General features: G+C 44.4%; 1 protein-coding gene across 1 annotated transcript in view; it reads left to right on the top strand.

Annotated features, from left to right (window-relative positions):
* bbs9 (Bardet-Biedl syndrome 9) overlaps nt 1–12,500 on the top strand; it is a 227,709-nt gene that overhangs the window by 56,746 nt on the left and 158,463 nt on the right. The window contains exons 15-16 of the mRNA XM_084052563.1: nt 10,312–10,452; nt 11,749–11,844. Coding sequence (XP_083908689.1) covers nt 10,312–10,452; nt 11,749–11,844 — 237 coding nt within the window. The remainder of the gene's footprint in view (nt 1–10,311; nt 10,453–11,748; nt 11,845–12,500) is intronic.

Here is a 12,500-nt window from a genome sequence, read left to right as displayed (position 1 = left end):
TTGAACCCTAGGATTCCTATTCTGAGGAGAACTTTACCCAAAAATAGCCGATCTACAAGCTCACAAACGCCTCACGCTGCGAGTCGTTGTGAGCTTGTAGATCGGCTATTTTTGGCAAAGAGGTATAGATGTAGAGGGAAAAAAGAGCAGACCAAGTACATTTTATATAATATTCTGTAGAGAGGGTCCCTGTTTCATCTCTCTCAGCTAGGGCGTCCTTGGCCTGAAAAACGTTGAAGACCCCTGCCTTATAATATAACTGACTTGTCCGTAACAAGTCTGATGCCAGCTGGAAACAAACATGGCAGACCGTAGTTCAGGATGCAGAAGAACCTCTGACTCCCACCATAACCCTCCAAGCTGCACTGATTGTCCTCAAACAGTGCTGACTCCCTCCAAGCAGCTGGCTTCCAGTATTTCTGGAAGGCATCACTCTCCCCCTTCAAACCAACAAAACCTGCCTTTATTGAAACCAAAATGTCACAGGCCTCTTTCTATTTTTAAATGCCGAGTTCACACTGCCATAAAAAAAGGAGAAAAAGAAAGAATAAGACATTTTTATGGTATTGTTTCTTTTGGACTGTATCTATTTTGGCAGATACACCGGTTGGCCCAAAGCCCCCGTTCCCTTCCCCAAAAGTACCGTAGCTGTGAAAGGATTTGGAAACATCAGGACATTCAGGAGGGAATCTTTTTTTCCCCCATTTTCTTCTTTTATTGTGATGCTAAAAATAGGAAATACATGGTGTCCTGGCCTGGATGCATGGGGTGGGGCGGGATTGGATCGGTGGCTCTTGATTTGGAAGGGCTGGGTTGGATCGGAGGCAAGTGTGGAATATACAAAAGGTTGATTAATGGAGGGAGAGAGAGAGTGAGTGAGAGAGAGAGATGGCACTGGGACCAGACGAATCTGCCAGTGCAAAAGAAATTGCCCTCGGCTATTTGGGTCTGGCACCGCTCCGTTGTGAATTCATTTCCTGCTCCAGAAGTCTGGGGTGACCAATCAGGGCCCAGTATTCAAATATGGGAGATTGTAATTGGTAGTTTGTTGTAGGTCTAACCAATTGCGTCCAGAGCCATTGTTTTGATCCCGCCCCCTTAGAAAAAAATCGTCCTCATAGAAGCCCCAGACTCATATCCACGCAGTGATATAGTCTGGCTACGCGAGGCTAACTCAAATATACACAAACACCTGTCAAACGTGGCTAGTAATTTGTTTTTGCAGTTTGGCAGGTAGCCAGCCATCATTGTGATGCCCTCTGATTCCATTGTAAAAGTGAATTGTAACTGACTTGTGGATGTCTCACCCATTGTGGACAGAGGACTTAATAAATCCTACCCTGCTGTCAGCACATCCATACAACTCCTTTCAATATAAAGTGTTAGCACAAACGTGTGTGTGTGTGTGTGTGTGTGTGTGTGCGTGTGCGTGTGTGTGTGCGCGTGCGTGGAGAGAGAAGGGAGAGAGAGAAAATGCATGATTGTCAGTGTCAAACCCTCTGGCAGTATGTTCCAGTCATGTTAATCTCCATTATGTCTCCTCTCCTCTCCTCTCCTCTCCTCTCCAGGAGGAATGCACCACACTCTCTCCTACTCGCTCTCTGTTCCCACCCAGGGGTGATGATTATGCATTAACCCCCAGCCCTCGGGCTGCTGCCTCCCAACTTAAGCCCTACAAAGAGACTGACATTTAAGAGGACCCTCCACTTCTTAAGACGTTCTTCTGACGTGTGTTTGTGTAGGGGGTGGTTGAGGTAGTTACATTCTAGAAAGTTACTGTCACCTCTTGAGACTTTTTCCCTGCCCTGACAATAGCATTTATACATATGTACACTGATGACTCATGACATTTACACAGAATCTTTATTCACCAAATAAAATACATACCATATGGATAATCAGCGGTCATTCCATGAATAGCTACCGAGGTCTCCGACTAATTCCCAGGCAATAATTTGTTTATCACATACTCTTAGCCTTTAGTCACAAAGACAATAAGAGAATAACATTTGATCAATGCGACTGTGACGGATATTTTTGACATGCTGAAGCCGGATTTATACTTTGTCGCATTCCGACAATTGCAGATCTACAAGCTCACAATGTGTTGCAGATTGGCTATTTGCGTTGTGCGACACCGGGTGCAACTAATTGCAATATATTAACCCCTTGGAGTTCCTTCAGCAGCGAGGTCGCTTGCGGTGACAGTTCAACCTGCTGTGGCCCTTTAGCTTGCACTGCTTGGTCACATATTTGGCCATATCAGCCCTAAGGCTGAAACAGTTATAAGCCCAGGGCTGACACTCCACTCACCCAGGAAAAGAAAGGCTGGGTATGTGCTAAATATAAATATGTTTTTCTGGTGGCTATAGGTGCAGACACAAGTTGGCAACTTATCGTGCTTCTCATTGCATACTGATGTACATGGTGCAGGGACCTGTACCAATGCAGGACATACTGTACATACAGATGGCATACCATAAATATCAGTCAACACTGTATCACTATGTACATTCCTGTTTATATAAGTTTATATAGTCAATGGTACATTCATCTCTTACGTGTGTGTGTGTGTGTGTGTGTGTGTGTGTGTGTGTGTGTGTGTGTGTGTGTGTGTGTGTGTGTGTGTGTGTGTGTGTGTGTGTGTGTGTGTGTGTGTGTGTGTGTGTGTGTGTATGTGTGCGCGCGTGCGCGCACATACCATATATATGTATATATATATATATATATATATATATATATATACTGTATATATAGTGTGTGAGGGAGGAAGGTAAAGTTTGGGTAGAGAGACCCACAGTGTAAGTGCAGGAGAGAGAGATGGAGGTTGAAGTCAGCACTGTGGCAGGGGAGAGAGAGTGAGCAGGAAGGAAGCATGGCTTTCATCAGAGTTAACAAAGCATGAAATACACAAGCAGGGCTCTGCGGCCCAGCCCGCCTCTGACTGACTCAGCACCACAAAGACCGCCTTTCATTGGACGGGCCCGGGGAACCACCGGCAAACCTCTCCATCTGCTTCTCATCGGCCCGCCCAGGAATCACTCTCCCACCAATCAAATCAAAGGTTAATTAGCCAGCCGTTCCAACACGAGGAGAATTCACACTGAACGTGGGGTTGAGTTTCACTGCTGGCGGGCAAAAAAAAGGAAAAGAAAACACTTATCCGCAAAACATTTTCCAGGAATGAGGAAGAGAATGCTTTTTTTCCTTTTTTTTCTCATTGATGCCCATGTTTTTTTGTTTTTGACAGGTCTCAAGCTCCCACGGGTCATGAAACTCACAAATAACCACATAACCCATTTTCTGTTGAATTAAGAACAACAAAACCCCCCAAGATTGCAGTTGTGGTTACATGACAGCAGTAACTTGTCATTAAAGAAAAGCATAAAAAGGGCATTAAGCATCCTGATGAAGGTGAAATGAAGTGAAGACTGTGTGCGGGACTTTTTTCTGCTCTTCAAGTTCATTACTCCGACGCACCTGTCCGCCTCTGTAGGTGTGCAAAAGGACTTTTTCTTCTACGTCATTAAAGATTTTTTTTTTTCATACACTGTAAAGGATTATCACTGAAATGTGTGTAGATACAGGTAATTGGGCAATGCCTCTTTTATGGCGATGTCATGGCTCATGTTAAACCAACCAATATTCCTTTTTTTTTATTCACATGGTATAACTCATAACTTAATAGGCATTTATATAATCTTTTTCCTCCAAAGTGATACTGAAGGTTTTCAGTTTTTCATATACGTAACTTCTCTTGATTTGAAGATTTTAAGTTCCTGGAAAGTGGAATCCCACAGCTGCTTAAGTAGCTGGTAGAGGACGATATGTGTCAGATTGTCAGTGCCCCCCCCCCCTCTACACGTCCTCCTTAAGAGGTTCAACTACCCTGAACAAACATGTTCCCTCACTTAAGCCTGGTTTATACTTGGTTGCACACCGGTGTTGCACAGCGAAAATAGCCGATGTGCAAGCTCACAACATGCTACAGCGTGAGCGTTGTGAGCCTGTTGATCGACTGATCTTAGCTCACAAAGACCACGATGCCACACATTGTGACCTTGTAGATCAGTTTTTCTGAAGTATAAGCATTGAGACAGATATAGATTTAATTTGGCACCGGTGTCTCGGAACTCAAGCGTTGCTTGTAGATCTGCTCATTTTATGTGAGACATGATGCGCAACCAAGTATAAATCAGACTTTACACTTTTATCGCGTCCTCTGACTTTCTCTGAATGGATCTCCCTCCTTGTTCTATGTGTCTGTCTGTCTGTCTGTCTGTCTGTCTGTCTGTCTGTCTGTCTGTCTGTCTGTCTGTCTGTCTGTCTGTCTGTCTGTCTGTCCGTCCGTCCGTCCGTCCGTCCGTCCGTCCGTCCGTCCGTCCGTCCGTCCGTCCGTCTGTCTGTCTGTCTGTCCGTCCGTCCGTCCGTCCGTCCGTCCGTCCGTCTGTCCGTCCGTCTGTCCGTCCCTCTCTCTCTTTCTCAATCCATCCCTTGTCTTTCCTCTCTGTCTGTTTATCCATGACTCTCTAATGGCATGGTTAAAGTGTGTGTGTGTGTGTGGGGTGCGGGGGTTGAGAAATAGAGGGTAAAAGAGGGTTGACAGGGTGGATGGAAGAGAGGAAACGTGTAGAGAGCATGTGGGGAACATGGTGCAGAAAGGAAGAAGAGAGAGTATGTAAGCATGTGGCGAGCTGTAACGGAAACAAAAGAACGTAAACACGGGGGAGTTGAGACCAAAAATAATGGGGAAACTGTATGTGTGTGTAGGTATGTGTATTTATGTGCATGTTTGTGTGTTTCAACTTCTACTTTTGTGTGATCTGGGTTCTTGTTTTTCTTCCCTCTTGCCTCTTCTTCTCTCGCCGTCTCTTACAGAGCTCAACCCTACAGGTAAGAGCGAAGTAGTCCTTGTTACAACAGTAGAGGTAGTAGTCGGATCTCACACACACACACACACACACACACACACACACACACACACACACACACACACACACACACACACACACACACACACACACTGAGTACTGTATATACAGGAAGAGACCGCGGCCTACTGTTTATGTTCCTGTAACATGATAGCTGAGAAGACGTAGAATGCACACACATGCACGGGTGTGTGCTTGTGCACACACACACACACGCACACGCACACGTAAAGCCTGCAGGCTATGAGGCTTTGAAAAGTGCCAAAGAGACTTCATGAGCCTCTCAAAGAATCATATCACATCAATTCACACTCCCATACTTCCCAGTCCCTCTATAGAGTAGGTAAATACAGCCCAGTTATCTTATACTGTGTATATTGGTTGTGCTCTCACAGAAATACCACTGTTTGAAGTATTACTCATGGCTGTATCATTTTACATACACACACAGTAGATCCATGTGTGCACGCAATGTTGAGAGGACGCACGCACGCACGCACGCACACACCATCCCACAGTCTACTGTATGTAGTCCAATAGCAGTGTTCCTAGTACTCAGCCAGTGTTTGTTTTAGTCTGTCTGTGTTTGTGTGCTTTGATACAGAGTAGGATGTCCTGCTATATAGCAGGATTAGAGACGTTTCAATAGTGTACACACTCTCTCTTACACACACACACACACACACACACACACACACACAGTTAAAGCCACAGGTGAACAAAGTCAACCATACAGAAAGAGCAGCTTATGCACAAGGCATATGCAGACACACAAAATTCTCACGTTTTCGGTAGCTCACACACACACACACACACACACACACACACACACACACACACACTAATACACTAATGCACACACACTAATGCGTGCTGTATCGGTACCGACCTGACATCACTGCAGCTGTGGTAAAAAACCTGATCTACTGGTGCTCTGTTCAAATAAATACTGTGGTCAGAGACAGACTACATGCAGACACACACTTAACATGGTCTCAGAGTCACGGTGCTTACTTACAGGTAACTAAAAACGTATGTCCTCACTGATGTAATGAAGCGAGTGCCAGCAGCAAACAACAATGTTTATCAACTTTTTTTATTGCTAATATTTTAGATTGTTTCATTCAATTATCAAGAATCAACTTTATTGTCACATCACTGGTTTACAGGTGTAAAGAAGTGGGTGAAATTATTTTTTGCATAAGCTCCACTTAATTGTATTTCAGAAAGGGAGAAGAAGAAAAAGGTGGGGTGGAGAGCTGGGAGAAATAAATCTAACATTAAAAAAGCATGTCAGAGAGAACATAAAAAACAGTATCTTACAATGAATGCACAGAATCTCTACATATGTACGTCTGTAATCCACGTATCTCGAGAACTGTCCGACCGACGCGTGTCGCCGCCGACCCGAGGGAGTGCAGTGTCCGGCGTCCAGTCGGTCGGTTCGGCTGTTGTCCAGAACCGCCAGAAAAGGTTCTGGCCATGGCCCAAATGAGCCAATTGATTGCCATAGCAACCCTAGCCTAAGCTTGATTTGCCAAATTCCCCACACCTGTCATTTGATTACTTAGTCAGTCCACTTTCCACAGTTAGTTTGGACTCTTCAGACATTCTCCCCACACATGTGCCACTGTACAAGAACCTCCAATCCCCTCGATACGCCCATATATATACTGATAACTTCAGGGATCTCCAATTCTCCATATATGGACATAAAAGGGACACAAGCAGACAGACAGATACAGAGATCTCCATATATGGACACAGACAGATGGTTACAATAGGTACTCTGACAACAGGTATAGCGGGTATTGCATAACAGGGTGGGGTATGCATTCCGTATTTGGATTGTTCCCAACTTGCATCGTTCCCGAGTAGGCCGATGCCCAACGGGCACTGTTCTAGTATACACAAAGCATAAGACCAGCACATACCGTATGTACATGAGGTTAAACGTATAAAGTGGTAATTATGAAAGTGGTAATTATCATTCATACCAGTAGTTGCATACGTTATAGAAGAGATTGTGTTAGTGTAGTAATAGTTCATCATTGTTGTAGTACAATGTAGACCCCACGATGAGCAAATAGTTTACCATAGAATCACCTCATCTGATTTAATACACAGAGATACAAGGTCAGGCACTGTCAGACACAAAACAATCCATCTTCTGTAACATAAGGAAACCTGCCCTGCTCTACTGAGGAGAACGCCACGTTGAGGGTCTCAATAACATGCAACGGAAAACATTTAAAATACTGCACAGTACTGACTGAAACAGTATATCAATGTAGTGTGATATCCCCAAACATACTGTAATAACTTACTGCCAAATGCACCATGATGTAAGTCTTAAGCCTGATTTATAGACTACCGAAGTCATGACGTCAAAACCACTCCCCCCATGGGTCACAAATAAATGTTCCCAAAGATTATTACAACCTACTCTGGGCCATACATGTCGGGAACGATGCAAGTCGGGAATACAGTTGTGCAATACCCGTTATCTGATGTACTAGTTGTACCCGTTGTCAGCTCCACGCACATTGCGCTTTGCTTTGTGCCGCCACTTTGATTTGCTTCCTTCATCTTTGACCAAAGCTCTCTTAATTTCTGTTTTATTTAATGCACCTTCTGTTCTCACCCACTTTTTTTTTTGTTGATAAAGATGCCTGCCTTCTCCTCCATCCCAACATTACTCCCATTCTTCTATCACATTCTTCCATATTTAGGTTTTTCCTTCTTTCTGTTCCAATGCATACGCTGCCACTTATATTGGCTATTTGAGACCGTTTGATTTTAGTTAGGCCGGTGACACAAAGACAGACACACACACAGAGATTTGGTGAATTAATTCAAGGATAAGAATGTATTAAATATAACAAAATATAATCAATCAAGAGCCACCTCCCTGACAGAATGAGTGGACTATTTAAAAAAAAATGTTTTACTGTTTACTGTTACATTAAGGGAATTTCTTTATGGGACAATATCTTCATAATCCAAGGGTAGTGGCTTTGACATCAAACTTGGGTACTCTACTTTGTCGTACAATGGTGTACCATTTACTGTATTACCATACTGTGGTGTTTTTATGTGTGGGGACCACAGATGGAAATTAGCTTTTAGATAAATCCGGCATGTTTACACAAGATCATGCTCAGTTGATTCAATTCACGTTCATGTATTGAATGTTCATTAATGTGCATTGTCCCGTCTAAATAAACAAGTAAAGTTAAGTACAAAATAGCCTATCCACAAGCTTGTAGATCTACGATTTTTGACGTGACAATGTTGTTCGACATTAAGTATAAGTATTATTAATAATGCTATAGTGAGCACAGGAACACACTTTTAAAAGTAAGTGACATAAGGACATAATCTGTATCTAATGATGTGAACACATCTTGTATTCATTTCCAATGGTGTATGAAGAGCAGCATTGTAACTATTACCACAACCAATATTATAATGTTGTGTTGAAAAGCGATGACAGATGTGCGCTGATGCAAAGTAGATGCAGGGATGTGTTGCAAATGACACATGCTTTATATCATGCTAATATGGTGTACTGTATAGGAAATCATAGTGGCCGCAGGTATACTACCAGACATGCACGCACACGCACACACACACACACACACACACACACTCACAGTAATAGAAATCCATACTCACACGCACATGCCGTTCATTCGCACACATATATATACACACACACACACACACACACACACACACACACACACACACACACACACACACACACACACACACACACACACTCTGCAGGTAAATCCCAGTGCTGAAGGCTGTAATTTCACGGAGCCTTGGCAGAGCCTGGGAATATACAGGGATACAGTGGAACAAGACTAGATTTACACACACACACACACACACACACACACACACACACACACACACACACACACACACACACACACACACACACACACACACACACTGGTGACTAGTGAACGGCTGTGAACTTGAGATGGAAAAATGTTTCCCCTGGCCTTTTCCAGTCTCTGTCAGACCTCTCTCTACCCCCATCCTTCCATCTCTCTCCTGTTCTTCCTTGTTCACTTCTCCTCTGTCCATCCCTCTCTCTTCTCCATCCACATGTTTTTATTTGTTGCTTTTTATTTGGTTTTATCCCTTGGTTTTTTAAAGGCTGGCAACAGATTATGTTTTCGCCCCTGTGTGTGTCTGTATGTGTGCCTGGAGCAAATCTCCCAAATGCTTCACCATTCAGCGCCAGATCTTTTGTGCACACTGCCAGTAGGCCAAGGAAGTCACTCCACTTACACGTTTTTCAAATCAGCCTCAGGGTGGCACACAAGCCCGCTTGTATGTTTTGGTCTATAACTCTTGAACCGTAGGTCATACAATCAAAATTCCTTGGATCATGACAGACACAACTCCCCAGATAGGCCACGCCCATTTCTGCCTAACTAAATGTTTTGCCATTTTTTTTAATGCCATTTAGTTTTTTTTTAAACTCTAGTAGTGACCATTTCTAGTTCTTCCTATTTTTCCATACCAGCCTCTGTACTTCTTGTCCTCCCACTAATTATCTCTTTTCATCACCACCATTTCACTCCCTCTCTTTTATTGTAGCTAAGGTTTTATTTCTGCCAACCTCAGCACACCTCCTGCTTTGCACACACTTATGGTCTCCCCTCATCTCCTCTCATCTCCCCTTGTCTCTCCTCTCTTCCCCTCCTCTCCCTTACCCTCCTCCAGATGCTTGGACTAGAAATTTCCTTTACAACCAAAACAATCCTCCAGAAACATCGCCTCGGTCCCCGGGAGATGTTGATGTTGAGTCTCGAGTTCCTATAGGACAGTCCAACATGCATGAAATATGAATATCTCCTATGTTTGCCGTGTTAATAAACCCAGGGGAGGATCGTTTGGAGAGTAAGCCGTAGCGTTGATGTTTCTATCCTGTCTAATTTGCCGCGAGGGATCTTGGTGGAGGTGGGCGCCACTTAAAGAGGAAGTGGGCTGTGTTCTTAGCGTTGTTTGCAGGGAAGGAGCTACAAGGGAGATGTTGGAACCTCTGTTGTCTTTGGGCTTCCAACCTGGAATCCAAGGCCCTGCAGGAGCCATTCACTTGTCATTTTATTTACTTTTTAGAGCAATGAGTTGGTCTGTCTGACATCGTTGTTAAACACAATATAATGAAAGTCTGTATATTAGTATTGTTTCTGGTTGCCTCAAACTATACATTCCATGCATCTGGCATAATATGACATACAGTAGAGTATGCATACTGTATTATATACATATTGTATAGTGCATGTGTGCGTGCGCGTGCGACACACTCACTCGACCCAGAACTGGCCCTGGTGTAATTCCTCTGTCTCTCTGTCAGGTATTCCCCGGGTGGTCCAGTGTAAATTCTCTCTGCCCCTGCATCTGGTCTGTCTCCCCACCTCTCCTGCCAAGAGTGCCCAGTTCAAGATCACTGTGGACACCAACAAACCTCCTGTCAACCTCAACACTGTCTTCCCAGGTAACCTCCTGTCCATCTCAACAGTCTTCCCAGGTAACAGAGAGAGAGACAGACAGACAGACAGACAGACAGACAGACAGACATGTAGAGACTCCCTAGGTTTGCCTTGAGGTGGTCCGGGGTGGTCCTTGATGGAGCTGTAACTCAGAGTGTGTACAAATGAAACCAAGTGAACCCTTACACGTACATTTGGTTTCATTTGTGCACTCTTATATCCACTGCATCTCAAAAACAATGAGGATTTTACTGTACAGATTTAGTTCCCAGAGATAAAACAATATATGGTAAATGGTTCATTTATATAGCGCGTTTATCCAAAGTGCTTTATATAGATTGTGCATTACATTCACCCATTCACACACACATTCATACACCGATGGCGGAGGAAACCATGAAAGGCACCAACCTGCTCATCGGGAGCAATTAGGGGTTCAGTGTCTTGCTCAAGGACACTTCGACACTAACTCTCTAATATATATATCAATAGGGTCCTTGAAATTAATTAAATGAGTTGATAATAATCACTGTTGGAGAGAGAGAGAGAGGGGGGAAGGGATCCGAAGGAGGGCCGATGGGGAGAAACCTGCATTATAGGTAATCATTTGTGTGAGTGTGTTTGTAGTCTACTTGTGTGTTTTTGTTTTTGGGTGGACAGTTACAGTAGATTCAATAACTGAGATTATTGAATGTAATCAAGGACACATTTTCCTTTGTTTACTGTGTGTGTGTGTGTGTGTGTGTGTGTGTGTGTGTGTGTGTGTGTGTGTGTGTGTGTGTGTGCGTGTGCGTGCGCGTGTGCACACATGTTTGTGTGTATGCACATGTTTATGTGTGTATGCACGCGCGTGTGCGTGATACCTGTGCAGACAGATACAGAGGCTACAGAGAGACAGTTCACCTTGGTTGGCATGTGTGTGTGTGTGTGTGTGTGTGTGTGTGTGTGTGTGTGTGTGTGTGTGTGTGAAGGAGGTTTGGATGACAGGTTTAATATAATGTTTACTTTCATTCTTTCTTTCTATCTGTCCTTCTTGCTGTCCTCTCTTTATATGTGTCACTCTCTTTATCTCCCTCCCACTGTCGCATCTCTTTTTTCTCTCTATCTCGATATCCCCTTCCCTCTCTGTTCATTTTGTCTGTTTCTCTTGCTTTCCATCCTTGCTCACTTATATTCTCTCTCTCTCTCTCTCTCTCTCTCTCTCTCTCTCTCTCTCTCTCTCTCTCTCTCTCTCTCTCTCTCTCTCAATCCAATGCTTCTGCCACTCTCTCCTTGCTTTCCATCTCCCTCTCTCCTTGCAGAATTTGCACAGCAGTCAGAGGATACGGAAGGGCACAGTCTGGCTTTCCAGTTCCTGTCAGGAGCCAGAGTCACCGTGCTGACCTCTAAGACCTCCCGTAAGCTCTACACACACACACACACACACACACACACACACACACACACACACACACACACACACACACACACACACACACACAAAAGACCCTTGACATGCAATCCGAGCAAACGGCGAGTGCAATGCGAGGGTGCGGACCAGCTCAGGACCCCTGGATGGCCGCCTTCCACTCCCTTTTGTCCAGCTTCAGGGTCTGGAGCTCTGTAGTGTTGCTCTCTCTGCGGTCATGCTGCAGTGTGGAGGTGGTGAGGCTCCTTCCCCTCCTAGCTGTGCCTTGGGGTGGCTCCCACAGTGTCAGTTCACTTGAGATTTCCGGGTGCCTGACGCACTGCCCAGCCAGCCTCACCTTGTCCGTTACTTGAGTGAGGCCCCCGTAGAGGTCCATGCTTCAGATGTAGTCTTCCCATGTGACATCAAGTGCCATGCATAGCATTCTTGTATATATGCCATCCAGGGCCTTTTCCTGCTGGACTGTGAGTGTCCGTGTCTTGGTCCCGAACAGCAGTATTGACTTTACTGAAGCCACGAACATCCGCCTCTCCAGGTCATCTCCCATCTAAGAAGTTGTACTTTAGAACCTTGTGTGTCACTCCAGCTTTTGCCACACTTGATGGTAGCCTTGGCCCACTGGTACTCATTCATGGTGAATGGTCC

This window comes from Gymnoscopelus microlampas, assembly GCF_963454915.1.
Source record: "Gymnoscopelus microlampas genome assembly, chromosome: 3".
Lineage (NCBI taxonomy): Eukaryota > Metazoa > Chordata > Actinopteri > Myctophiformes > Myctophidae > Gymnoscopelus > Gymnoscopelus microlampas.
This window is presented reverse-complemented; position numbering and strand designations above follow the sequence as displayed.